The sequence below is a fragment of the Gallus gallus genome, chromosome 14 (genome assembly GCF_016699485.2).
Source record: "Gallus gallus isolate bGalGal1 chromosome 14, bGalGal1.mat.broiler.GRCg7b, whole genome shotgun sequence".
Classification (NCBI taxonomy): domain Eukaryota; kingdom Metazoa; phylum Chordata; class Aves; order Galliformes; family Phasianidae; genus Gallus; species Gallus gallus.
This window is the reverse complement of record NC_052545.1, coordinates 9,199,999-9,224,254: the sequence shown is the minus strand read 5'-3', so window position 1 is coordinate 9,224,254 and position 24,256 is coordinate 9,199,999. Positions and strand designations below refer to the sequence as shown.

The window sequence follows — 24,256 nt, the reverse complement described above, 5'->3', positions numbered from 1 at the left end:
TTTGAATGAAGTTTTCTGACATTTCTGACAGCAGTACAACTGCCTTTCATAGCCATCAAATTCTGTGACAGCCTCCAGAGCCTGCTGAAAAATTCAACACTGCTCCTCAGCAGTCTGAAACTGAAAGAACCCCATGTGCAAAATCCAAAGGGCGTTGCGCTGTCACAGACCCTTACACAAATTGAACCAAGTGTGTTCCCCTACACACTTAATATCTGTGCCTGCTCTATGAAAGCCTCAGGAACAGGTATGTACGATGTAGGAGGAGAACAGGCAAAATAAGAGCTTGACTTGCCATTCATCACAGGTGATTATCCCTAAGTACTCCTCATTTTAGAGCAAACTGTACAAACCCACCTGTACTTCTGTCATTCCAGTGCACACGTGAAGCTTGGGCTGGAGAAGATACAGAAGTTGCTGGCTTGTTTCTAACATTTCTCACGTGGTCAAGGCATTCAAAGTAATCTTAAACACACAGCTGCTTCTGCCAATGAGGAAAAGAGACCTTGCTGGTAACTGCCTTATCACAGCACATGTGGGTCTTGCAGGACATGGTTGCTATTCCTGCGGGACTGTGCACTTCCACATTAGTACACTGATGTTCTCTCTACTTACCCTGAAAGCTCTTCAACAAACAACAATAATAACCAGTGTGTGGTTCCAGTACAGGCAGCAAGAATTCAATTTTACCTGTTCACACAAATACTCAACTATTTCTCATCCCACATTGTATAAATATACCCCAAGCTTAAAGACAAGATCAGACTGCTGAATGTATTGAGCTTGCTAATACAATACAAGAATTCATTTTAACTTTATTTTCATGTACAATTTCAGAATATATAGAGCATAGAAAATGGTATATTTTAAAAGCATATCAGATAAAAGAATATTCTAAAATATGTTTGTCCTGTTAAAACTCTTGTCCAAACTTTTTGGCATTTATTTTCTTGGTACTTCGAATATTGACGTATGTTCTCTGTGTGGCACCATGTATATGCTGCTGTGTGTGCTTTTCACTTCTAACTAAAGTGACAGAGCTTTTACTGTAGAAGTAAGCTGAGTTCATGTATATATACATCTTTATCTTAAATATTTGCTCTATAAATGACCTAAGCATTATTAAGGCAAGAAACTGAAGAAGCATCTCTTCAAGTCAGTGGCATTTCAGCTTAATTTACAGTGTTATAGGATTATCTTCTAGATATAAAATAGCTTCAATGCACATTTGTTTTAGAATTTCACCCTTAATATTTCATGTTTGAATAAGACTAGCCAAACACCCAACTTACAGACTATCTACTTTCAGCCTTAAACCTACATCTGTTTATTTAAAACAAATCCTGCTTGCTAGCAAAATTCACGTTTTGAATCTGAAATGTATTCAGCAAACAGCAGAAACACTTTTTTAAAAAGTAGGGTAGTAATGCCTGAAATTCAGAGTGTTCCCACTAAGAGAAAAACGACTAACAGAAGATTAGCATCATGCAAGACTGGGAAGGTGAGAATGCATTTCGCTCAGACTGATTTATTGAGGTTTTTTTTTAACTGCTGTTATTTTTACTATTAATTTGCTGTTCTGCTTAGTTGTCTAATTAACTTCTTGCCAGTCCTGTTGTGCTTTCTTTGCTCCCTAATAGAAGTATTACTCGTTAGTGCATTTTAGGATGTTCAGGGAATGGAGATGGAACAGCATGACCCATTACTCATGTCCGACACAATTCCTATACAGTTCTGTGAGAACTCAAGGATGAACTACCTGCAGCAATGGGTCAGACTATCAGCTGCTGTGTAATAGGGTAAGTTATCAACATTAGTAGAGCTACATTATTTTGTAATAGGAATTTTGTTCTACATTAAGTGTAAAATCTCATTTAAAATTCATTTATTTTTATTGCCTATATATTGGGTCAGCTGCAGTGAGTATCATGAAATGAATACAGGGTTAATGCTTTTACAAAGTCAAATCTACATTTTAACATCAGAAGTGTGACTAACCAGAAAAAGCCACTTAATTCATTCCCCACACTGGTCTCCAAACCCTGAAATCACCACCAGCCAAAGCCAGTATTATATTGCTGAGCAGTTAAATCTGGTATTACAGTAATTCTCTCACAGAATTATTGAAAAGAAAGAATCACCAAAAATTCTTAAAACTATCCTGGAACTCCTATGCATAATAGTTACACTCTGATTTCTTTAGTAGGAATCCTTATTCAAGTCAAATCCACATAGGAACTTAGAATGAATTTTGTAAAGGCCAATTTCCTAGTGAGCAGACACAGGAAAAACAAAAAAGAAGAGCCTTTTCTAAATCATATATTAGCCAACATGATATATCTAGCCAGAGCCCAATGTAATAAACATACTGAGTTTGGCTGAAAAAAAAAGTGTTAAATTTGATACTGCACAATGCAAAAATAAAGGGCTGCAGGACTTGAGTGGAGTACCTCTTTCTGCTCAGACTACTCCTGTCCCAAGTTGTGCACTGAATTTCGAATTTGATTGTAACTTTTCCTGCCAAAGGCTCTGTATGCTTAAATTAAACGTGAAGAAGGATAAAGAGAATCAGTTGCTGGAGTACAAAAAGGAGTTGTTTACTTTTGCAGAGCAAGTGGTTTTAATAAAAGCTTGATGACACTTACTGCACATTATAAATAGCAGAACATTCGTCCTCTGCTAGAACAGCAACATTGAGTGCAGCTTTGGGCTTTTATACTTGTTTGCTTTTGCATCACGATCCTGGCCTCATTTTTCACTTCCCCTGTATTTATCCATCCCAAAGGGCTAGATCCAGGCCAGGAGTATGCTTAGCACATTGCTTCCAAATTAATTTACAAAGACTTTAATAGTAATCTGACAGAGGCCAAGAACTGTTAATGTCTAGAAAAGGAAAGACACCATTTCACCACTGATGATGGTGAAATAAGTAAAAGAAAACTTGGGTCAGTCTTGCTCAGACCGAATGCCAGGCATTCCATTAAACCTGCTGTTGGTTGTTTTTTGTTTTGTATTCTGTTTCATATTAAGAACACAGTACATTTTTAGAGAAACAATACCTTTACTACAAAACCATGTAAATGATTATATACAAAATAGTTACTGGAATTTGGTTTTGTACTGCCGTGACAGTAATAACTAGCTGCCAACATTTATTTACGTTTCCTTAATACTAGGTACATAACACCACTGATCAGAGTAAAGGCGAATGCAATCCAGGCTAAGACAAAGGAATAGCCATATTGGCCTTTAGAAACTTCAATGGCATATTCAATGCTCTTGTGCAGTTCCTCATGCCTATCTGTGTAAATGGAAGCTGCAATCATAACGCACAGACCTGGAGGAGAAAAAACAGCAAAGGTTAGTAATTTTAGATACTATCAATATGTATAATAACCATCCACTGACTCTCATCTGACAGCCGCTTCCAGCAGTGTCTTTTTGCAAACACTTATTTTCCATCTGCAAACTGAACTGGGGGCATTTCAGGACATGCTCTCCGTTTTTTTTGGCAGGGACTACACTTTAAGTGCTGTTGCATATTCATGTAATTTGCAATGAACACAAGATGATTCTTAACATCTGGATAGTTTTAAAGACTAACAAAAGTTAAGGGAGTACCTGCCTGCAACATTTGCAGAGTTACTCAATTTAATCAAGATGCTCAGAATCTTAGATTCTTTCCCTACCAAATTTTAACTTCTGAGCTGTGATGTTACCCATGTTTCCACTGCCTGAACAGTAGACAATTGAGCAGTTCCATGTTTAAACATATATGCAGGACAAGCTATGACCTCCAGAGCCCTACACATTTCTCATATAGCTTTTTCTTTTTGAAACCTTTTTCCCCTTCCCTTTCGTACTTCCATGTAAACATTAAAGTCACAAGTGTTGAAAAATCACTCACATGACAGGAGCTGGATAATAGAGGTTAACACAAATCTTTCTCCTTGCTTTAGACGGAAAAGTTGAAGAATGAAAACCAGAAATGCCACACAACAGAAAATAGTAGATAGGACCATGCAGGCCTGAACAGCCTGAATTGATTGATATTCTGCAAAAACAAAAACAGCTTTGATTAAAAATAGTTATCCCCCATTGCCTATTCCTGCAATGAGCAGAAGGGCAGAGCTACATTCTCCAAGCAGGAGTTCAGCAGACACAGTAAACCAACTGTGCAAGCCTAGGAGGGTTCTTCTCGCTTTCTTTTTATTCATACAGCCAGTGACTTAAAGACTTTTAAAAGCTTTTCATAAAACTGAATGAAACACCAGAGAGACCATTTCTCACATACCACATCCTCTACTACCCTCTGTATACTTAAAACAGGGTGAAACTCAAATGTAGGCTAAATTCATATTAGATTAGATGTGCCTGTGCATAATGGGATTGTCTCATTGCAATACAGAGATGACTGACACTCGGACAGCAAAGTTACTGCAGGGCTACATGGCTCTTCATTTACATATTTGAGAGACATACTAACTGAAAGTGTGGGAACATAGTTAAAGTAACTCTTGAAAATTAAAAAAATATACATTTTTGGTACAGTAGGGCAAGTTAGGTTGTACTGTATATTAATTTATCTATGTTAAAACTTCAGATTGTGTTCTCATTTTCTTTCCCTTTTATCCCCATGCCTGTAAAACAGTGTCTTTAGGTTCTTCTTTTAAAGTTCAGTTCTGAGAGGCAAGTTCCACCACTGCACAGCCACTTTCAGATGTCTTCACCACTTCTACCTGATCCAGTACTTCAAATGTTCTTTGGCACTTGTTCTTAATTGCTTGTGTTTAGTCCCCTCATACTGGGCTTTCAGTGTACCTAACAGTTCTTTCTGTTCTCCTCCGAGAGAACTTGTACGAACAGTTTGCTTTTCCAAAATGGAAATCCAGTACTGAAGAATTTAGAAGACATGAGTAGTTAGAACATACAGGTTTTTGAACAAGTATATTCTTGTCCCTGCAAATTTTATGTTGGTTTCCCCTATCTCCTGCTAAAGGAACTGAGACATATGCATGCAGAGATACTCACCTCTGAATTGAACAGTAATAGGTGTGCAGGTGCTATTATTTGTGGCACATGCACTCCAGACATCTGTAGAAAAGTTATCTCCTACCCACCAGGCCTGCAAAATAAAAGTAAAGGTACATGCACTGGAACAAACATCTGTTCATTTTATTAACCTTTCAAACTACATTTCAAATGTTATGGACTTAAAAGCATTTGTACAGGCTAGGTCTCAAGAAAGAGAGGGAAAGAAATGTCTTACTCTTCCATATTTGGAAATGGGATGGGAAGCCAGCAGCATTAAGAATTGGAAAATACTTCTGCATTCCCAGTAAAGAACTGAAAGCTTCAGGGCTCCTGCTTGAGATCTAGGCTTGGTAAGTAATAAGCAGAAGAAAGAGACCAGAGACCTCTCTACATTTTTTCTGATAAATTTGCACTGAGTCATGCACTGACCACAGAATGAAGGCTGCTCAATTTTGAAATCTCTTCACTTTTGGAATAAAGTGTATTTCTTTACTCATCATTTTCATCTTATACCCGTGTGAAGTAAGAAAGTGACTAGATGAAGCACAAGGGATTTTCTACCTTTCAGACAGAAGTCCTGGACATTCAAAGATTGCTCATCCCATAAGATACCCAGACAAGCTATAATTTGTTCATCCAGACCTTCTTTGGAATGTAAATTCCCTTAAGGCACAGCACTTTTTTAACTCATGGGAAACAGCAGGGTGATAAACCAAGAAACAGAAACCCTGTTTACAAATCTTCTGGTTCCCAACACTGAATGAATTAATCTCAGCTAACGTAGCTGTGCTGTCAATGTGCAAACGCAGTTCGTGCACTGTGGCATCTGACTGGAAGTAATAGCAATAAATTAAGATCTCACTGTGGTGGTATTTCTATTTCAGTGTTTTAACTTTTAATGCAAAACAGTACTACAGTGACTGAACAGATTTTTACGGTAGCCTGGGAAATGCTGCAACCACTCCACACAAGTGGCATTTCCTCAGGAAATCCACTCCAGTTCCGATAGCTACCCAGGCCTCAGTTTTGAGTAGTTTCTGGAAAAGTATGACTTTTAAATATGACTCCTGGAATCATCAGCTGCTTAAAGAGACATTCCAGAAACCTCACAGAATACTGGGCAGCTTTGCAACAATACAGCAATGAGGGCATCAGTGTATTACGAGGTTAGCTATATCTGTCAGAGTAACACTGGATTACTGTGTTAAAGAAAAGGCATTACTTTCTCAGTATGCACTAAGCCATTCATTTTTTTTCTGTCTAAGTGGAATAAATTATTTTTCAGCTTTGAAGGCTTTTTAATACTTTGAGAGTGATTTTCTTGACAACATAAAACCCATGAAAGTGCTAAAGCCAAGCAGAAGCTGGTTGCATAGTTTGCTACTGCTTAAAAGTAGTTAATGACACAAAGCAGAGTGCATGGTTTTGGAATTCTGTAATCCTTTGTATGTAACTGACCTGAGCTAAGAATAATTTGCCTGTCCACTGTCCTAGCTTTCTAAATATTCAAAGGAGCAGGGCAATAAAACTTGGTTTTAGTGCTTTTAATTAATGACCTACTCCAGCATATCAACTAGTTGGCTGAAAAATAACATGTCAGTTCATACAGTTTTGCAATAAGAGCTGTGAGTATTACATCATGTCACTTAGAGCATAGTCTTTCGAAAAACTGTGGAATTCAAACCAGCTTCACTGAGTGAGGTAAAGTATTTCCAGTAGACTTTTTTTTTTTTTTTTTTTTTAAATCCTAAAAGCCTGTGAACTCATTGAACCTCTCAGAGAAAGAACCCAATGCAGTTAGGAGTACCAATCACTGGGCCAGCTGTTTTGGAAATAAGTCATTCATATTAAAAGCTAGATGTAAACACTGGAAAGTAATCTTTTTCTTGTCACAGAAGTAATTAAAAGAAATTTGGAAAGAAAGCCACATGATTCTAAGACTTTGAGCTGAAATTGCTTCAAGTGAATGGAAACTAATTCATAGCAGAAACTATCCTCCTCTGAGGTTAGTTTGAAGAAAAGAGGCCAAATCTATTTTCAGTTGCATAACTTTAAGTGTTACATAGCAAATAACTTTAGGATAGTATGATTTTTTTCTTATACAAACATCTGTTCTGATACTAAGTTGATGGAAGACTTCTAAGGCTCAAAACACATCTAGAAAATTATCTGAAACACAGAGAGTAATAAAAGATTGTATTAAAGCAAAGAAATAACTGGGTGCTTGAGGGACAAGAAGAAGAAATGGCACTTACATTGTCAATAGTTGAGATGAACAACAGCGCTGCTGAAGTTATGTGAAATATAATAATGAAAGCCAGAAGAATCAACATCCTTGATTTGAAGAGTATTTAGTTTGAGACAAATCTGCTAAAAAAATAAGAAGATTGTAAATGATCATTCTTTAAAAGCTGTTAATTGATGAACCCATATTATACTACTTCACCGTGGCTGTGAGTGCTCATGGTCACTGCAAGTGTGTTTCAGAGCACAATACCATTAAAGAGTTTGAAAGGTCGTATGTAGTTTGGCTGCAAGGCATATATTCTGTCTCCAGAGTTAAAAGACTTCACTAATCATGCTTCATACCAGAATGACAGCTTTCTGTCTGTTACATGTGATATGTAGCTAGCACCACTAGTGTTTAAATGAATCTCAACTTGAAGCGAAGCCAAGAGGTGTGTTTTTATAATATGCAAGTGGGATGGCTGCAATGAGTAAACACACAATTTCTTTCTGCAAGCTTCTCCAGCAGGGGTATAAAGCACCCTTTCACGTTGACTTTTAGAGAATTACTTTTCAAATGACAGCTTCATTTCATGCTATGCCAGAACTCCCACTGGCTTTTTGGTAAGGTCTTGTTTCAACCATGCTTTTGAAGTAAGAAGAACTGTAGATTTCAGTAGGATGCTGGTAGAACAAAATCAAGTGTTTCGTGAACTATCAGCTAGATTTAGGAACACCTGTGTTGTACCTTAGGCTTTGTATAGATTGTACTTTGTTCATATAATCACAAGATTTATCCATTAGTGAATGACTTAGGGCTACCATTTTCTCCAATACAGAGGTAAATAACCCAGTTAGCAGTGCAACAATTCAGTTATTTTCTGTTTAGTAACTTAATACTCTCTCTAGTGCTGCTATTATCTCTCTAGTGCTGCTATTATTACTTTACATAGCCTATTTAATATCACTTCACATCTCAAATGAAAAAAATATATATATAAATATATATATTATGCTTAGCAGAACCACAAACATTTCTTGAACTGTAATCCCTGGGAAATCTATGAGCAGATAACAAATAGTTATGGAAAACTACCATTACTGATAAACAGGAACGTGCAATTACTTGGCATAGCCATTATCTTTTCCTTATTGTACACAAAAGCTTTCCAGTTAACAGACGCCATAGGGAAACCCCAGTCTTGCAGATCTTTTCTTGGCATTTAAAGATACCATTCAGTAGCACTATCACTCATAAGTACCTTATGTATGTTTCTCCACTTTCTTAGCTTCAGAAATTTTATCTTATGTCAGATGACCACATACTTGTAAGACAGCAAATACATGGAAGAAAAGGCAAGTATTTGAAGACTTCGTTTTTTCATATCTAACCCTCTCTCCCTTACTGCTGTTTCCAGATTCACAAGCTACACATATGACAAGCAATGCAGATGGGAGTGTGTAATCAAATAAAAGGACTACTTTGACAGCATTTTCAAAGAGAATAGCAGCTCCACTGGCACTCCCATCAAACCAAAATACAACTATACCCTGCAAAACTTGAACAAAAAGATAATAGCATATAAACATGCTGAATACAGACTAGAAGTTCCAGATTAATCCTTTACTGTACACACTGCAGCACCATGTTATAATGAGCAAAAAGCCAAAAAACATTCGGGTGCTTTTGAGATAAGGAAAACTGATCTGATATGCTTATTTCTGTATCAAACTTGAATGACTGTATTGGAAAACTAAGTCAAATCCTAAAACAGGGAAAGCAGCTAGTCCAATTTCTATTCCAATTTTCTCCGTTAAACTTGATTTTCAGTCATAACAAATAATAGAAACAGTAACTTCCTCCAAAGAGCCAACTCTGCCATGTGAGTCAGGATCTTCTCAATCTAGCAGCCACGTTCCGCTTCTAGAAATGTCATTCATGGCTGCCTACCGAGACTTTCTTGAATGAAAGGCAGGAAGAAGGAGAAGAAGCTATTTTGTGGGTTTGTGTAATGCCACATCAAAATATCTTCACTGTAAAATGTACCAGTCTTCACACAGCACTCTCTTGTCTTGTGGTTAGGTTTTTTTTCAGTTTGATTTGTTCACAGATGGTATCTAAGCAGACAGTAGTCATCTGCCATATAAGGAATGAGAATCAAACTGCACTCTATTATTTTAAGGCTAACAATGCATCTTATTACATGATGCGTCATAAAATAAGAGAGACAGAAAAAAATGTAACCTAATTAAAGCCAACCTTGCAAAATCAAGACTTGCCAGCCCAGAACTTGACAGTTTTAATCAACTGAATGGTTTTGTTTTACTGCTTTCAGCCATAAAGAGCAGAGTTTCAAACACGGTGGATAAACACACAGGAGATGAGGAGACATCGTATGTTTCTCCCAAATAAAGCCAAGATTAAATGAAAGAGCATTATGTTTGCTTTCATACATACACACAAAGGCAGTAAGAATAGCCTGATGCTTCCCAAGAACCTTCCTAAAAGCCACGTTTAGATAATTCCTACTAACTTGCTGGCAATGGCTCCTTTCCTGAGCTGCTACAACTTCTCAGCAGACAGGGCTACAAACACTATAAACAGATACGGACAGTAAACACTTTGGGGGAGCTGGACCAATTCCAAGTAATTCACATCAGGGAAGACAACAACAACTTGCTCCCCACTCCCAGAACAGCACAGACAGATTTGCAGGCTTCAGTCACTCCTAGCAACCTCTTCCTATGGACAGCAGGGAGGAGCGTAAGGTTCATCCCAGCCTGAGTAAGGAATAACAAGGGAAGGGTCTTCCAGCTGAACCCATACATCTTGGCACAGGAAGCACAGAGCAGCTCCTTCCCCTGAAGATGCAGCCAGCAATGATGAAGCAGCTCCTCCAGTATCTGCATCCCTCTCAAGGCAGAAAAGACTTCATCTCTCAGCACACCTATAAGCCACCACTCCTCATTCAGTCCCAACAAATGTGGTATTTTAAAGTTTATTTTGATTATTCAGGATTCTTCTACTCTCTAAAAAAAAAGCTTTTCCTTCACTGGCTCTCTGAGGCCTGTCGGCGTACCTCTACAGAAGCAGGCAGCAACTGTCCTCTCTCATGAGCTGGCAAATGCCACAGTTATGTTTTTTTCATGGAGAATTTCTGAGAACACTGTCTGCACTAGCATTCAGAATTCTTAATATTTTAACTATTTATTACTAACCAAATGCTTTAGTAACATCCTATTTCTGCATGCCAGCTGTAAGCCTCCCTGATTTTTATTCACTGTTCCTCAAGGGTTCTTTCTCTTCAGGCTCCCAATTGGTTCCAGTTGTTCCAGCAGCCAAAGCTTGCCAAGCCAGCAGCGTGCCACCTGGCAGTGTGATCAGCATCTGCCTTCTGCCTTGTCTGCAAAATGGAGGGCACCTGCAGGAACAGATCAGCCTGCACCGCTGCTTAACCTGGCTGACCTAGTTCTGCTTGGCAGAAGCACCAACAATTCAGGTTAGATTAAAACCCTTTCACATTTAATTTATGTAGCCAAGAAGATAGTGTTTCTTAAAAGTAGTTGCTCATAACAACAGAAAATACTTTTTTAAAAAGAATCACATATATTTAATGCTCTAACACTTGGTAGTATTGTACATGAACAAGAATCCACAACTACATTTAGAAGATGCACAGAAATGATCAGACACCTCAAGTAAAATTTTAGTATCAATGTATGATGTAATGGAAGATTTTATAGTTGTTGTTTTTTTTTTTTTAATTTCCTATTTTTTGCAGAATTGGAAACAATATCCTACTTACCTACTGCTAGTATATGCTGCCATGGAAAGCTTTCTTGCTCTTCCAGTATTCTTACTCTTAAACTGATCCACTTTTCTGTTTTTGTCTCTTAATTATAGGTAATAATACTGGCATTGATCAGGGCTGTGACTGGGTAGAATCACTTCTAACTTCTATCATTTGAAGCAATGTGCACTATGCTTTCTAGTTGAGGTGCTCATAGTTAGGTCCACTGCCTTGAGGCATGGATGCAGACTAGGATGGTGCAAAAGATATTGTTCATGTTTCCCCACATTGGTTTGAATTCTTCTATCAGTTCTTACACACATACACGCAGAAATTTTCTGAACCCATTACAGATCCCTTGATAGAAGAGATGGAGCCACTCTTCATAGACATATATGACAAAAAGACTAGAGGCCGTGGACACAAATTTCAACAAGGAATGTTCCAATTGTGCAAATGTTTTTGGTGTATTCAATAAGCATGATTAAGTACGGGAACAGGGCCCACAGGCTGTGGAATCTCCATTCTTGGACATGTCTGTAACTTAACTGAAGCAAGGCCCAGTACATCCTGAGCCAGCTCCCTCCTCAGGGCAGGACTGCTGTGGAGAGTGTCAGAGGCCCCTCCAGTTCTCTCCAGCTCTGCTCTGCTGTGGTTCTGCAGCTATCACAGGAAACCCCACACTAATCTCCAGCAAGTCCCTGAGAACGGAGGGCTGAGTATCTGACTTACTTCATCACGTGGGACATTAAAAAAAAGAGATGTTGGGGTTGTGGTAAGAATGGTGTTGGAAGTCAGCGTTAAATAGCACATCACAAAGTATGTAGCAAGGCAGAAACGCACAGGTATGGCTGAGTTAAAAGTGCATCCTACCACTGAATCCAGGAAAGGTTAAGTTATTAGAAACCTACTGATCACATCCACCCTTGCTGTAGTGATAAGGTTTCCCACAAATGCTGTTAAATTGCAGGACGCCAGTTTTACATACACATATGCATCTAAACATAAATATAGATCTAAGTTACCACAAAGGAACTATCCCTGGATAAAAATCTAATGCTGCCTTATTTTGCAGAGGGAGGATAAATGCACCACTCACACTCATCTCTAATCTTTTCAGTAATAAAGCATATTGGAAATGATAATTTGCACGTTTGTATTAGAGCCAGATGTGCTTTTCAAGAGGTAGCTAAGAAGGGCTTCTGCTATTATCTTCAAGACATGCAGAGAGAAGTACTTTTTTTTATATTTGAAACATGGTAAAACAGTGTAATACGCAGAACAACACGGGGGGGGGGGGGGGGGGGGGGAAGCATTCAATCCACGTTTCCCAACATTTCTGTATTGTAATAAGCAAACACATTACAACACTGACTTGCTTCTCATTGTGTAACTCCCCTCAATCACTCCAACTTTAAGATATTCTATCTTTACTGTCCAGCAGTACAGAGTCATGCCTACGTGAATTTCTTCTGCTGTTCAGTACAGCAAGCAAGAACAAAAAATTTTCCTTGATATCTCTCAAACAGAAGGTTTTATCACTACCTTCCAGCCCAGATGTGATCTCTGCAACCCATGTTTTTCTTTCTTCCCATGTGGTTAAACCCTGCTGCCAAGCTATGGCTTGTGTTTGTGCATACTTAACTTCTGCAACCAGAGCACCATGTACACTGCACAGTATATCCTGCACTCATCTGCACTGAGAAGACCAGAGCTTATTCCATAACATGGTCCCTAGCTCTCATTTCCTAACATCATTTCTTTGTATCATACTCAGTTGAGTCCACACATGCAGAAAATCTCAGCCCAGGCAGTCCTGGTGCATGTTCCCAGAAGCAGGGTGAGAACAGCACAGAACAGCTCCAGCTCTGCACACAGCATGGCTGAGGTATGCAGGCTGCCAGTCACCCACAGCTCGTGCACAGAAAAGGCACACCCAAAGCAGGGGCAGAGGATCTGGCCAAACAAGTCAGCATGCCTGCAGCCTTCTGCCCTGAGATCTTCCACTGCAATTAGCACAGCAGGTCTTGGGGCCATCAATATGAATTTAATTCAGCTGAACTTTGTTGAGGTCACCGCTGTAAAACTGAATCAATGCAAGCCTTAATTGCTAATTCTTCTGTCCCTTGGTGCTGTAATTAAGACTGTATATATGAAGTTAGAAGAAAAATCTTGTATATTGGTCACATGAAAAGTCTGTCGTCTTGTGATGCATCATGAGATGTTTGGATCTACATGATAAGTGCTTCGTTCTGCTCAGAGCTCTTGTGCCACGTCTCATGGTGTCTCATGACAGAGACAGAGAACTCAGGAGTCAGTGCATTACCTCTAACCCTGCTTAGTATTTATATGGAGGAGAGTGATACTGTAAACTTTCTTCTTTCTTTTTCTTTTATCAAATACAAATTATTCTGTTTTCCTTGTGTGATTCTCAGAACTGGAACCAGAAGGGAACTAAGTTTAGACAGCAAAAGTAGCAAAAGCTTTGAGGGTTTCAACAATGCCTAAATATCAAACAACATAAACGACAAGAAATTCAGGAAATTTAACACAAAGAAAATAATTATACCAGTTGAACCAACCCACTCCAGTTTCATTATTACTTCTGGCTGAGTTAATCAGGAACACCAACATTACAGAACAACTTCCTGAGTCATATTCCGTAAAATAAGGCAAATAATATTCAAACTCATTCTTTGCCCCTTCAGGTTCTCCATGCTGACTAGCACATAAATCTGGGCACTGCAGCACTGTTTTTAAGCTTGACTCTCTGCTAACTTGCATTTTTTCCAGTTATTTCTTTGTTATGCTGGAGGCTCCACCAGACTCCTGCGGTCACTTTTCCTCCCTTGCCACCACTCACTTACCTGTTGGTGAACCAGTTACATAAATTTTAGTGGCGCCTATTGCTTGTTCTCACCAGCTGCTCTTTCATTTTAGGGATTCTGGATTAGAACCTCAAGATGCCTAGAATATCATTTGCTTCAGGCTAATTCTTCTAATACCAGTTACACTTCTATTTTCAACCTTCAGTGGCTTACGAAATACTGGTGCCCATGACTGTATTTATGTTACTCTGACCCTACTCACAGTCTGTGGTATCCGTACAGTGCTGCACCATTTGAGTAATTCCCCTTGGATCACTTCCCTGTTGGTATTGTTGCCAAGGAGTCAAGCAGGGCAGCTGGCATCTGCTGGAGCTGCATGTTTCCTGCAGCTTCCTGCCTGCTGCCATGTCTCTGTGCAACAAGTCTGAAATGGATAAGCACATCCTTGCATCTACCCATCTTCTTTTTACCTGTATTATCAATGCGCATTGGAAAAGAAAATAGAACTCAAACCATCTAGTTCTATTTTAGACAATGACTTGAGAGCCTTACTTTAAAGAATGAACCTTTAAACATCTGACAGCACAGGAGTGCTAGTCTCGAAGTTAACAATGCATGTAGATTTATAAACTGCATGTGAAGACTTTGCTGCTAGTAAACCCTGAAACACATGTTGATTGCTCTGTGGTATATGGGGTACTGTTAGAGCTCACAGGTGTACAAACTGCAAAGGAAAATGAGTTTTCTCATTAAAATCTTATTTGTAAGAGTAATTCAGCAGTTAAAAATACAGGCTTACCAACATTTGCAGTCTCTGCATTTATGTTCCCATCTTCTCCATTCTCAGGGAATTGAATATATTGTAAAACTGGACAAATGCAGATTTATTAAACCTAACAAGATTCTAAATGTTTGTTTTTATATAAAGCCCATAAGGTCCATGTCCTGAACATTTGTATGCAATGTCCATGTAGACTTGTTCTCAGACAGGTCTGAACTCTGCTTCTGTGGGTAGTACCCCGTACAGCTACAACAAGAATACGTACTTAGGTAGTAGGTAGTAAAATGGGTAACCTGACTTGAAGGACTTTTTGGTCTTTAAGTGTCTTGAAGGATCTCCAGGGACCCTAGATGACCTATTCTCCATGCTCAGGGGTAGATTTAAATTGAGACTTGTTCTAACGCTCAGGTATTACATGGCTAATGGTCAATATGGAAACAGCACACGCTTTTTGAACCAGGAATCCCTTTAGCCAGCTAACAAACCTCTAAGTGCTGACTGGTTCTGATTAGACCTCCACAAGACTGAATGGGATCATGAGAAAGAAGTGCAAAGTAAAAGTAGCAATCTGCACTGCAGATAGGCTCTCATACCTTCATACTAGGAGTTGTAAGTATGCTCGTTATGGAATTACATTTCAGGCACTTGTTTGATATTGGACTTGGAATCAAGTGGGCTAAGTGTACTGCCAGCCCTTAAATGGAACCGATACCATAAGCTCACTGCTCCCGAGCAGTGTGTAGCGAGCTCTCAGCAACCCACAAATTGAGAAGTTACTAAAGCTTGCAGCTCCTTGTGCTATCAATTTTATGTAGAAACTTCTCACTTATGCTTCCAGCAACTTTTCAAAGTCCTTCATCACAAAGCAGGGAAATCAGAAGGAAATGAAACAATGTTCCCCACATACAATGACTGAATGCATGCAAAAATAATAATAATAAAAATAATACAGCAAAAATGAATGGCTAGAGTTTGTTTTATGTGGGCTACGCAACTTACGTCTTCTCAATTGAGTGGAAGAAATGAAAATAGAATCACTCTCCAGACCTAGATTTTGTGGTGCACTTGCAGCAGGCTGTCTTAAAACCCATGAACTTCAGCTCAACTAAACCAGTCCATTTGTTGTATTTTGACAGCAAAATACAAAGGCTTGGAAGCCATCTGGCAAGATATGGCACTGACTTAAGTTTTTTTCCAACTTCTTTCAGGAGATCTTGCCTTGAAACCCAACCCCCAAGGTCTGCTTTTTATGTACACCTGTGTCTTAATAAAGCCTTTTCTTATTACGGCCATTAAATGTTGCATGGGACTACCTGAAGAATAGTAAACTTAGAATGAAACCCCACATCCTTCGCCTATCATTCATCTACATGTGGGGATCCTGAAGTACCATTTCAGCTCTGTATGAAACTATTTCACGCTAAATCTTAACTCCTCCTCAGAAACCCCACTTGGCTACCAAAGGAAGAACAAACTGTGCTTACCAGTTAGGTCATCCCCTCCTCATTAGATCTGTGCTATTAAGCCAGAACTTCAAAGTCTGGGAAATTATAACCCTGCTATCCCATACACTTCCAATCAAAACCAAGAAAAAAAACTGCAGCAAAACAGGCTAACTAGCTGCTAGCTTTCAGTACCAAGAAACAAAGAAATTGATGCTTCTAATTTCTTAGGAATGTTTTTAATAAAGTTTTGACCTGGGGATGGCAGCGTTGCCGCCACCTCTGTAACCATGTCGGTCATTTATTTGCAAACAAGTTCAGACTGGGCTTAGACTTGCCCTACAACTCCTTTCACTATGACCTTAACTACTGCTGCTTGAACTACAGAACAAAGTCACTGTGCCATGAAAGCCATTGTGGGCAGACAGCAAAGCAATCAGGCAGGGCCTATGGGAAAACACAAGCACAATGCCTTGCCACAGGGTGGGGAAGTGGCACTCACAGGGAAAACGAGCCTTCTGACATCATACCTGAAAATCCTAAAACAGTCTTGAGCTTAAAAGATTCAATATAGAGTTATTCAAATGCTCCAGAGGAAAAAAAAAATGGAATGAGAAGCCCAACAGCCGCCATGCGCTGAGAAGGTCATTTAGCAGGTAAAAAGCTGCAGTCACAGAAACCAGCTCCCTATGCTGGGTGGACAAACCCTTGACTGCAGGTACCTTTGAACAGTACTCCTCAAGCATTCATCCTTTCAAAACTGCTTTTTCGATGCTTTTGTGTGTTCAGCAGGAAGACATTTGTCCTCCTCAAGCAGTGCAAAGCAGCACTTTCTTCACAAGAAAATCTTTTATATATTCTTCATTTTCCCTAAGACCACCATGTAACTGTACTTTTCCGCTAGGCAATCGTAATCCAAGATTTAGACTGTTCAGCACAATCCACACTGGTATAAAGTAGGTGGCTGTAACACCATCTCTTATGTCCCATCAAGGCTGTGGCTTGTGTCTTCCACCATCTGCTCATACACCTTCGGTTTATGCTGAAATAGTCACATGCCTTCAGAGAAATGCTAACAAAAACCTGTCTTTAATGAAAGATGCCCCATGGCAGCAGTCTGTTCAAGAGATCAAGAGGTACCCACTGTTTGGAAAAATCCAGCAGTAATGTGAAAGAAGGAACTGCTCGTATACTGTTGATTTGGGTTTCTTACAAAATATGCATATATTCTCTTAACTTGCACAGAGGCATCTAAAAAATACTACAAAATACCCTGAATTACATATAGGTTGAGCTTCTAAATATGGTTACAAAATGGGGAAAAAAATCCCACAGTTTCTTACACAAGGAGCAGCCCTGGTAGCCCAAAAAAGCCCTCTGGTTCTATCCTGCAAAAGGTTATCCCAGCAGTCTGGTTTAGGCCTCCGCATTTTCTGCAGCATGCTTTTGCAGTATGCACATGGCCTTGGCACTCCATAGAATTATCTCATAGCTTTCAAGAACTTCAGGTACTGCTGGAAATAAAGCTGACTGTTGGACTGTACAGTGGAATAATAATAGAGAGTGATCATGGGACCAATGGCATGCAGTCTGCTTGAAGGCAGAACTCACTCCTCAGGTGGGCAGCAAGCTCCAAAGAGCAGTGAGGTCTGGCCTCATGGAGGTGCCCTCAGGGTCCCCGCTCCTTCCCACATTTAGTAGAACTGGTCTGGAGCAGCCAAGCACAGCACAGGCTACCAGCACATCCCTGCCTCCAGCCCCAGTGAGTGGGCGACCTCGTGGAGCTGGGCAACAACACGGGAACACCACTAAAGCTTTGTCAGCTGTAGGACGTGCCTGGGAACCCACTCCTGCAGCAAATAACTGAGCCAAGGTGTGGCCTGGCCTCACCCGCACTCCATCACCACACGGCCACATTCTGGCACTGAGGCTGCCCCCACTCAGTACCTGTCGGGGCAAGGAGGCATAGACCAAGTGTAACACGAGACCTTCTCATCAGGTTGACAGTTTAAATGTGTCATCGGTCTGATCCAATAAAAAGCAAAAAGAATAAAAAACCAAAACACACCTGCAGCATTAATTCTAGACAATCATAGAGCTCTGCGAGCAAATCTCAGAACCCGGGTTTGACTGAGTACGGGCTCCTGCTTACCCAAAGATTAATCCAGATACAACAGGACAGCTTGAGTGATTTATGTTGTTCCACCTAATTGACCAACAAACAAAGGCAGAAAAATTCTGTCTTTCCAGATTGAAAGCAGTTCATTTAATTCAGTAGAAACGAAAGCAGATATTGTTTTAACTTTGGCAGATGCTCTATGGAAATTGCTAGCAATTAAATGTGTTACATTCACTGTTGTAAAATTTTCAAAACTGCTTGTTTTGATTTGGCTATTATGTGCTCTGCATTGAGAAATTTTAGTTTTAGTTATTGCAGAGTTTACACATCATCTATCAAGAGTGTGAAAATATATCCCTTTTGACTGTAGAGCACTTGGCTATAAAATGAAAAGAGCAAACTCCTCCTCTATTACCACTATTTCGTTTCACAGCAACAAGGTAGCATATAACTGGTCTTAATACACAACTAAGTAATCAACTTTCTGAAGGCTGTTTTTACATTCTAATTTGCAACCAGTGCAACTGAAAGTAAAGCTTGACGATTGCCACATGAACTTTACCAGCTCAGGTAGGAGCATTTCTAGCACCTCTTAACTGAAGAGTTGTACAGACCAGTTGGCTGCTTTTCTGCACTCTGGCTGCTCTCCAACAACCGAGCCCTGCCAGCTCCTGCCACTGCCTGCATCAGCCTTGTTCTGCCCCACAGCCCCTCCTAGGCCAAGCTGGCTGCCCACACAGGGCCTGCTTCACCGCAGGCTGACCTCCCAGGTAAAGGCCCCATCAAGCATGCTAGCACATGATAAAATGGGCAGGCTCACTCTCTTTAGGCCTACATTAAGCTCTTCCTGCAGTCTCCAGACTACCGTTTGTTTTTGTGTTTGAATTACACTGTTGATGTGTTGCTCCCATGCACTGAGAACTGTCAGCCCTAGAGACCAAGTGAGTCTGTAAACTGACTGAAGAGCTCAGCAGCAGCACACACACCTCAACAGGGATATCTGGGTACTTTGGAAGGTCCCTTTCTGCCTGAGAGAAGAATGCAAATTTCATGTGCCACTTAGCACCTGGATTAGACACTCACGCTTTCTGTCTGTGCCATTCCAGACACCATGTCAAGTTTAAGAATCAGAGAAGTCACCCATAAACGTATGTCCCATAGCCATCTCTAAGGTGTGCCTGAGTCAGTCCACTTTCTGCCCAACCTACAACCTCCTTTGAATATCTCTCCACAGCCAGAGGGTTGTATTTTGAGGTCACACCCAAATTATGAGGCTTCACTTGGCATGCACGTACCATCATTAAACCTGCCCATGAAACTTCACAGACAAAATAAAAAGGTGTAATTACATTTTCCCCATTTGGTGAAGAAACAAGAATTCCTTTGATGGATGAATTCAAGCCATCAGGCTTTCTCTTGAATCCCACCCAGCAAGATCTATTTTCTGAAAATTAAGATGCTTATCTTCCTGATGAAGTCATAAACACTACCTGATGTACTGAGATACATTCTACAATATTATCTCCTCTCTAAAATAGTAATGCTTTCAACAAAGATAGCGAATACAGAGCCCACACCACAACAATCATTGGTTTGCTTTGAGCATCCAAAAAAACCAAACAAAACATAACAAATGTTGAACAGCTCCATGAATGGAATTCCTTACTGCTGTGGCTTACGCTCCCCCCATTTTCCCTCTGAGACCAATGTGATTTCAGTAAGTGCGGTCCCTTCTCCTTTCAAATCTGTCCACCTTCAAGTACTGAGTGGATTTTATATATGTAAAGGGTTTGGTACACTTCAGGGTAAATCTCTTTCTTATCAGTTCTTGATAACACAGTGCCTTATTCCGCCAGGTCTTCTTCCAACAGAAACATGGCAGCAGGACTCAGTAAGTGCATCTTCTGGTGGCGAGCAATACAAGCGGTCTTGTCCCCGGGGACCTATTTATCTCTTTAACTAAAAGCATTCTTGTAGTGATTTATGTTGGTGGTGTCATGTCTTATAGGATAGTCAAGACAGAAATAGAAGTCTAATTGGAAAATCACAATATATACAAACCACTGAGGTGAAAAAGGAAGTCTCCTTTTGCTGCCAAATACCTCATTTTTAAATGGGATGGCAAACAGCATTGAGAGACAAACTACAGCTGATGTAATTAGCAAAAACTAGGAAGGCCTTGCTCTTCTAAATATCCATATGGGATTCCTTGGTACAGCATTCTTCTGATCATTCTAAGAACTTCAAGCCCAAGATGGGAAACAACCCTGAGATGAACAACAACGCAGAAGAAAAGTCATGAAAATAAGAGAAAGACAAAGCAACTGTGAAGCAAGAGATGCTAGTAAGTCATGAGGCAACAAATGCATTAACCAGCAATGGGTATAAAATAAAGCTGGTGATGTTGATTTCATTTAAGCTGTGTTTGCCAGAAAGAGTAACTACATCTGAGAATTGCAACAGAACTGAGATGCAAGAGTATCTGAGAGCAGGATGTTTCAGCCTCCAACCTTGACTGGCTCTGTCTGTTGAACAATTTCCATTATTAGCAAGAGCTTTAAATCTGTGTAAGTAAATAGAATACAGTGTCTTTCCTCCCTGGCAGATCCACAGCATAATCAACACTGTTTGGATGCTTACGACAGAAGTCCTTCCAGAGACCACAAATAAAGAATACACCACCAGCAGTGTGTTGTCTACTGGTATTATGTTGTTTTTATTTTAAATTATACCAATAGACTGTTTTCCTTCCCAAACAAGTATGCTAACAAGAAACTGGTCATCTTGCTAGAGATGTCATGATATAATTGGATTTCACTTTGATTGATGACTCCCCAGCTGGCAGAATAATTCCTAGTTTCATCAGAATAAACCTGGCAGGGTATGCAGCTGATTCGGTAAATCCATGTCAGCCATGCAGCTGTGCACAACTGTATTCAGCATGAAGGATCAATCTTCCTCCAGGTACCCATTCTCCAGGTCGATTTTACAAGCTCACAAACGAGTGCAGAGGACAGCATCTCAGCTTTACTGCCCTCATGAAAGTCCAAGCCCAGGCACCCATCACGCCCATGGGCTGCTGCTGCCTGCCCACCCGCAGCCACCTGCCATGCCACTGCCAGCAGGGCTTTTCTGGGGAGCAAAGCCTTCAAAACCAAAGCAAGAGAGCAGACAGAAGAATCATTGCAGAGCATTTCGTTTGATGGAAAAAATGTCTGCTCAGCAGGAAAGAAGTCTTATTTTACATAGCTAACATAGCAGCCCTGTACGTATGGAGTCTGAAAGTAAAGAAAGTGCTTTTTTGCTTTTTTTCTTTTTGATGGAGACCAGCCAACCCTAGCTGTTTGTTTTCAAAGCTCCTACAGAACTCCATAAAAACGTACCTAAGTGAACAGCTATTCTCAAGAGTTTCTCCACACACCTGTAATGAAGTCAGATACTTCTAAGACGCTCAACTGCAACAACTACTCATCATTTACAAAGTATTCCCAAGAGAAAAAATAAAAAATAATCCAGCACCACGTGAACAAGTCTTCCTGCCAAGAGCTTAAGGAGGAGGCCGAGCTGCCGAGGTTTCTCGGTGGCAGCAGGCTGTGAGCAGCGCCGGGGAAGCGAGCCGAAGCAAGGAGGCAGCGGGAGCTCTTCCTGGAGATGTCCAAACAAGGAGCTGACCTCCACAACTGCGTACTGAGAGCAACTCGCCTTGCTGAAAGCCGCCAGTCTGGGGCGGGCACCGAGCTCCTGGCTGCCAACACCGCCCTCCCCGTGCCACGGGGCTCTGCAGCCACGAACAGCCCCTCTGAGAACGTCGGAGCGGGTTTTTGAAAAAATGGTTTGACTCAAGTGGAAAAACGCCTAGCGATAGCAAGAAAAAAAAAAAAAAAACTTCACAAACCGAAGTCTGCGCTGCGTTATATAGAAAAGTTCTTCCACTAGGGGGAGTTCGGCTGCCAAAAACAATCAAGCGTTACTGTAGTACACGCAAACTGCACTCAAATCGCATCCAAAAAGAAAAAGGGGGGGAGGAGGGGAGAAAGAAAGAAGGATCTGAGGAGAGGGCGAACTCCGCGCGGGCTCGAGGCGGCTCGAGACATCGCGGCCGCCCGCTTCCCCAGTGCCGTCGAGGCCGCGCGCCCGGAGCGAGGAGCGGAGCAGGGCGGCGGCTGCTCACAGCCACAGCCGGCACTGCAAGCAAGCGGCAGCCCAGCCCGGATAGTAGTAAACAAAGCCCCCCCAGCCCACCAACTTTTTGATATATATATATATATATATATATTTTTTCCTTTCTGTTCTTTTTCTTTTTTTTCGGTTTCTCCGTCCCCTCGCTGGCACAGCCGCTCCCCCCCTAAACCGGCCGCGGTACTCACGGTGCGCGGGGGCCGGCGGAGCTCTCCGCGACCTTCTGGCGGCGGGGCTGTTCCCGCCCTCCCTCCTGCAGAAGTGATGTCAGACGAGGGTTGGGTGTGGAAAGAAAATAATTTTCAAAAGTGCCCCTCATCCGCCTGCAGAGGCAGAGGTGCGTGTGTGTGTGTGTGTCTGTGTGTAGAGGGAGGAACGGGGCGAGCACGGGAGAAACTTTTCCCCGCCCGCTTCCACTCCGCCCCGCGGCCGCAGCAGTCCCGTGAGCACGGCCCCACCGCCCCGGCCCCGCGGGGATGGGTAGGCAATGCTACTTTCACTCACAAAGAAGACAACTTTTGGTTGCCTTGCAGATTTTTTACTGTTGGTAGAGCCCCTGTGCTCACTCGGAGGGCTAAGAGGGCCCGTGTGCTGGTCAAAATCAGGCCTTACCACTGTTTAAAGTTGGCTCTTAAAGTCTTCCCACAAATAGCTGCTGTTCTGCTGAGCAAAGCCCAGTTAGTGCCTAACCAAAAGCTAACAGCACGACCTGCATTGCCTCTCACTGCGCTCCCTCTGAAGGGCAACACTAGCGGACATGCACAGCTGTCAGCAATCTCGTGTCCTGCTAAGAAGCAGAATTACAGCAATGTGGTGAAAAGATTGCTCCAGCAGTCTAAGTTCCATCAGCTTCAAACACTATGGGCAATTCAACTTTAACTGTTACAACTACCAAACCTCAAAAAAAAAAAAAAAAAAATCACTTCAGAATCACACATATGACCATCCAGTGTCATAAACAGTCCCACCTGTACAACTTCAGATTTCTACTAGCTCATAAATCCCAAATTCTGGGTAGGAGAGATTGGCAAAGTGTTCCAGTGACTGCTTCCTTTTGTCCTTCCAACTTGCCTTGTGGTTAAGACAGGAGTTGGAACACCGAGTGGTTCTAAGAGGGGTGCTCATAGCTCTGAAGGAGCTAAAGGGAGAAACTTGGGAGTGGCAGTGGAAGATGTGGCCCTGCTTGCTTATGCCCAGGGATTTTGGGAAGGAAATACGTCAGGCTGAGCACTGAGAGTGCAAGCACCTGACCAAAGCATTAGAGCTGAAATAATTCCAAACATTCCCTTCAGGTTTGCCAGTGGAATTGTGGTATTAACCAGAACACTTGATTTTTAAACAAAAGATGTTGTTTCTTACAACTTAAGTGACTAGAAAGAGGAAAACTGACTGTTATGCTTCATCATGTACTGCATTAAAAGCATTGCCTGCTGGTGAGTATATAACACTGTTCCTGTAAGAAAATAGAGCATTATTTATTGGTAAAAATAGTCTCAGTTCTTCCTTAATTTCTCTTACTTGTGTTTTTAATTGTTATATAGTTGTCATCCATATTTCATTCTTAGCTAGAAGCTAAGAATAAATATTTGTAAAGCAATATCAACACAGTGCCAGATCACTTCAGGCTTTAACTGGAAACAAATTATCCAGGTTTTACTCTTCTGGCTTAATGTTGGATTGATGAACTTTGAGTTCTTTTTTAAGTTAATGCTGAGCGTCTGAAAAGTGCTCTTGACCTTTTTTCTGACTCCTCTTGGCTCATTTGCATGAAGGCCTCCTTCTCCCTTGGCAAGCTTACATGGAAAGATACACTTCTGAAAAAAAAATTACTGACAATAGAATTAATACTGATCAAG

General features: G+C 40.9%; 2 protein-coding genes across 5 annotated transcripts in view; one reads left to right on the top strand and one right to left on the bottom strand.

Moving 5' to 3' along the window:
- Window positions 1-790: 790 nt before the first annotated feature.
- On the bottom strand, window positions 791-22,765 carry EMP2 (epithelial membrane protein 2). Its single transcript, XM_414935.8, has 5 exons — window positions 22,589-22,765; window positions 7,290-7,401; window positions 5,032-5,125; window positions 3,908-4,054; window positions 791-3,337 (listed from the first exon to the last, which is right to left on the bottom strand). The coding sequence occupies exons 2-5, from the start codon at window positions 7,365-7,367 to the stop codon at window positions 3,153-3,155; spliced, it is 504 nt and encodes a 167-aa protein (XP_414935.1). The 5' UTR covers window positions 7,368-7,401; window positions 22,589-22,765; the 3' UTR covers window positions 791-3,152.
- The window catches only part of NUBP1 (nucleotide binding protein 1), a 74,203-nt gene continuing 71,747 nt past the window's right edge, over window positions 21,801-24,256 (top strand). For all 4 annotated transcript variants that reach the window (XR_006931460.1, XM_046900654.1, XM_040647400.2 and 1 more), the window contains exon 1: window positions 21,801-23,833. The gene's annotated coding sequence lies outside the window, so the exon portion shown is untranslated. The remainder of the gene's footprint in view (window positions 23,834-24,256) is intronic.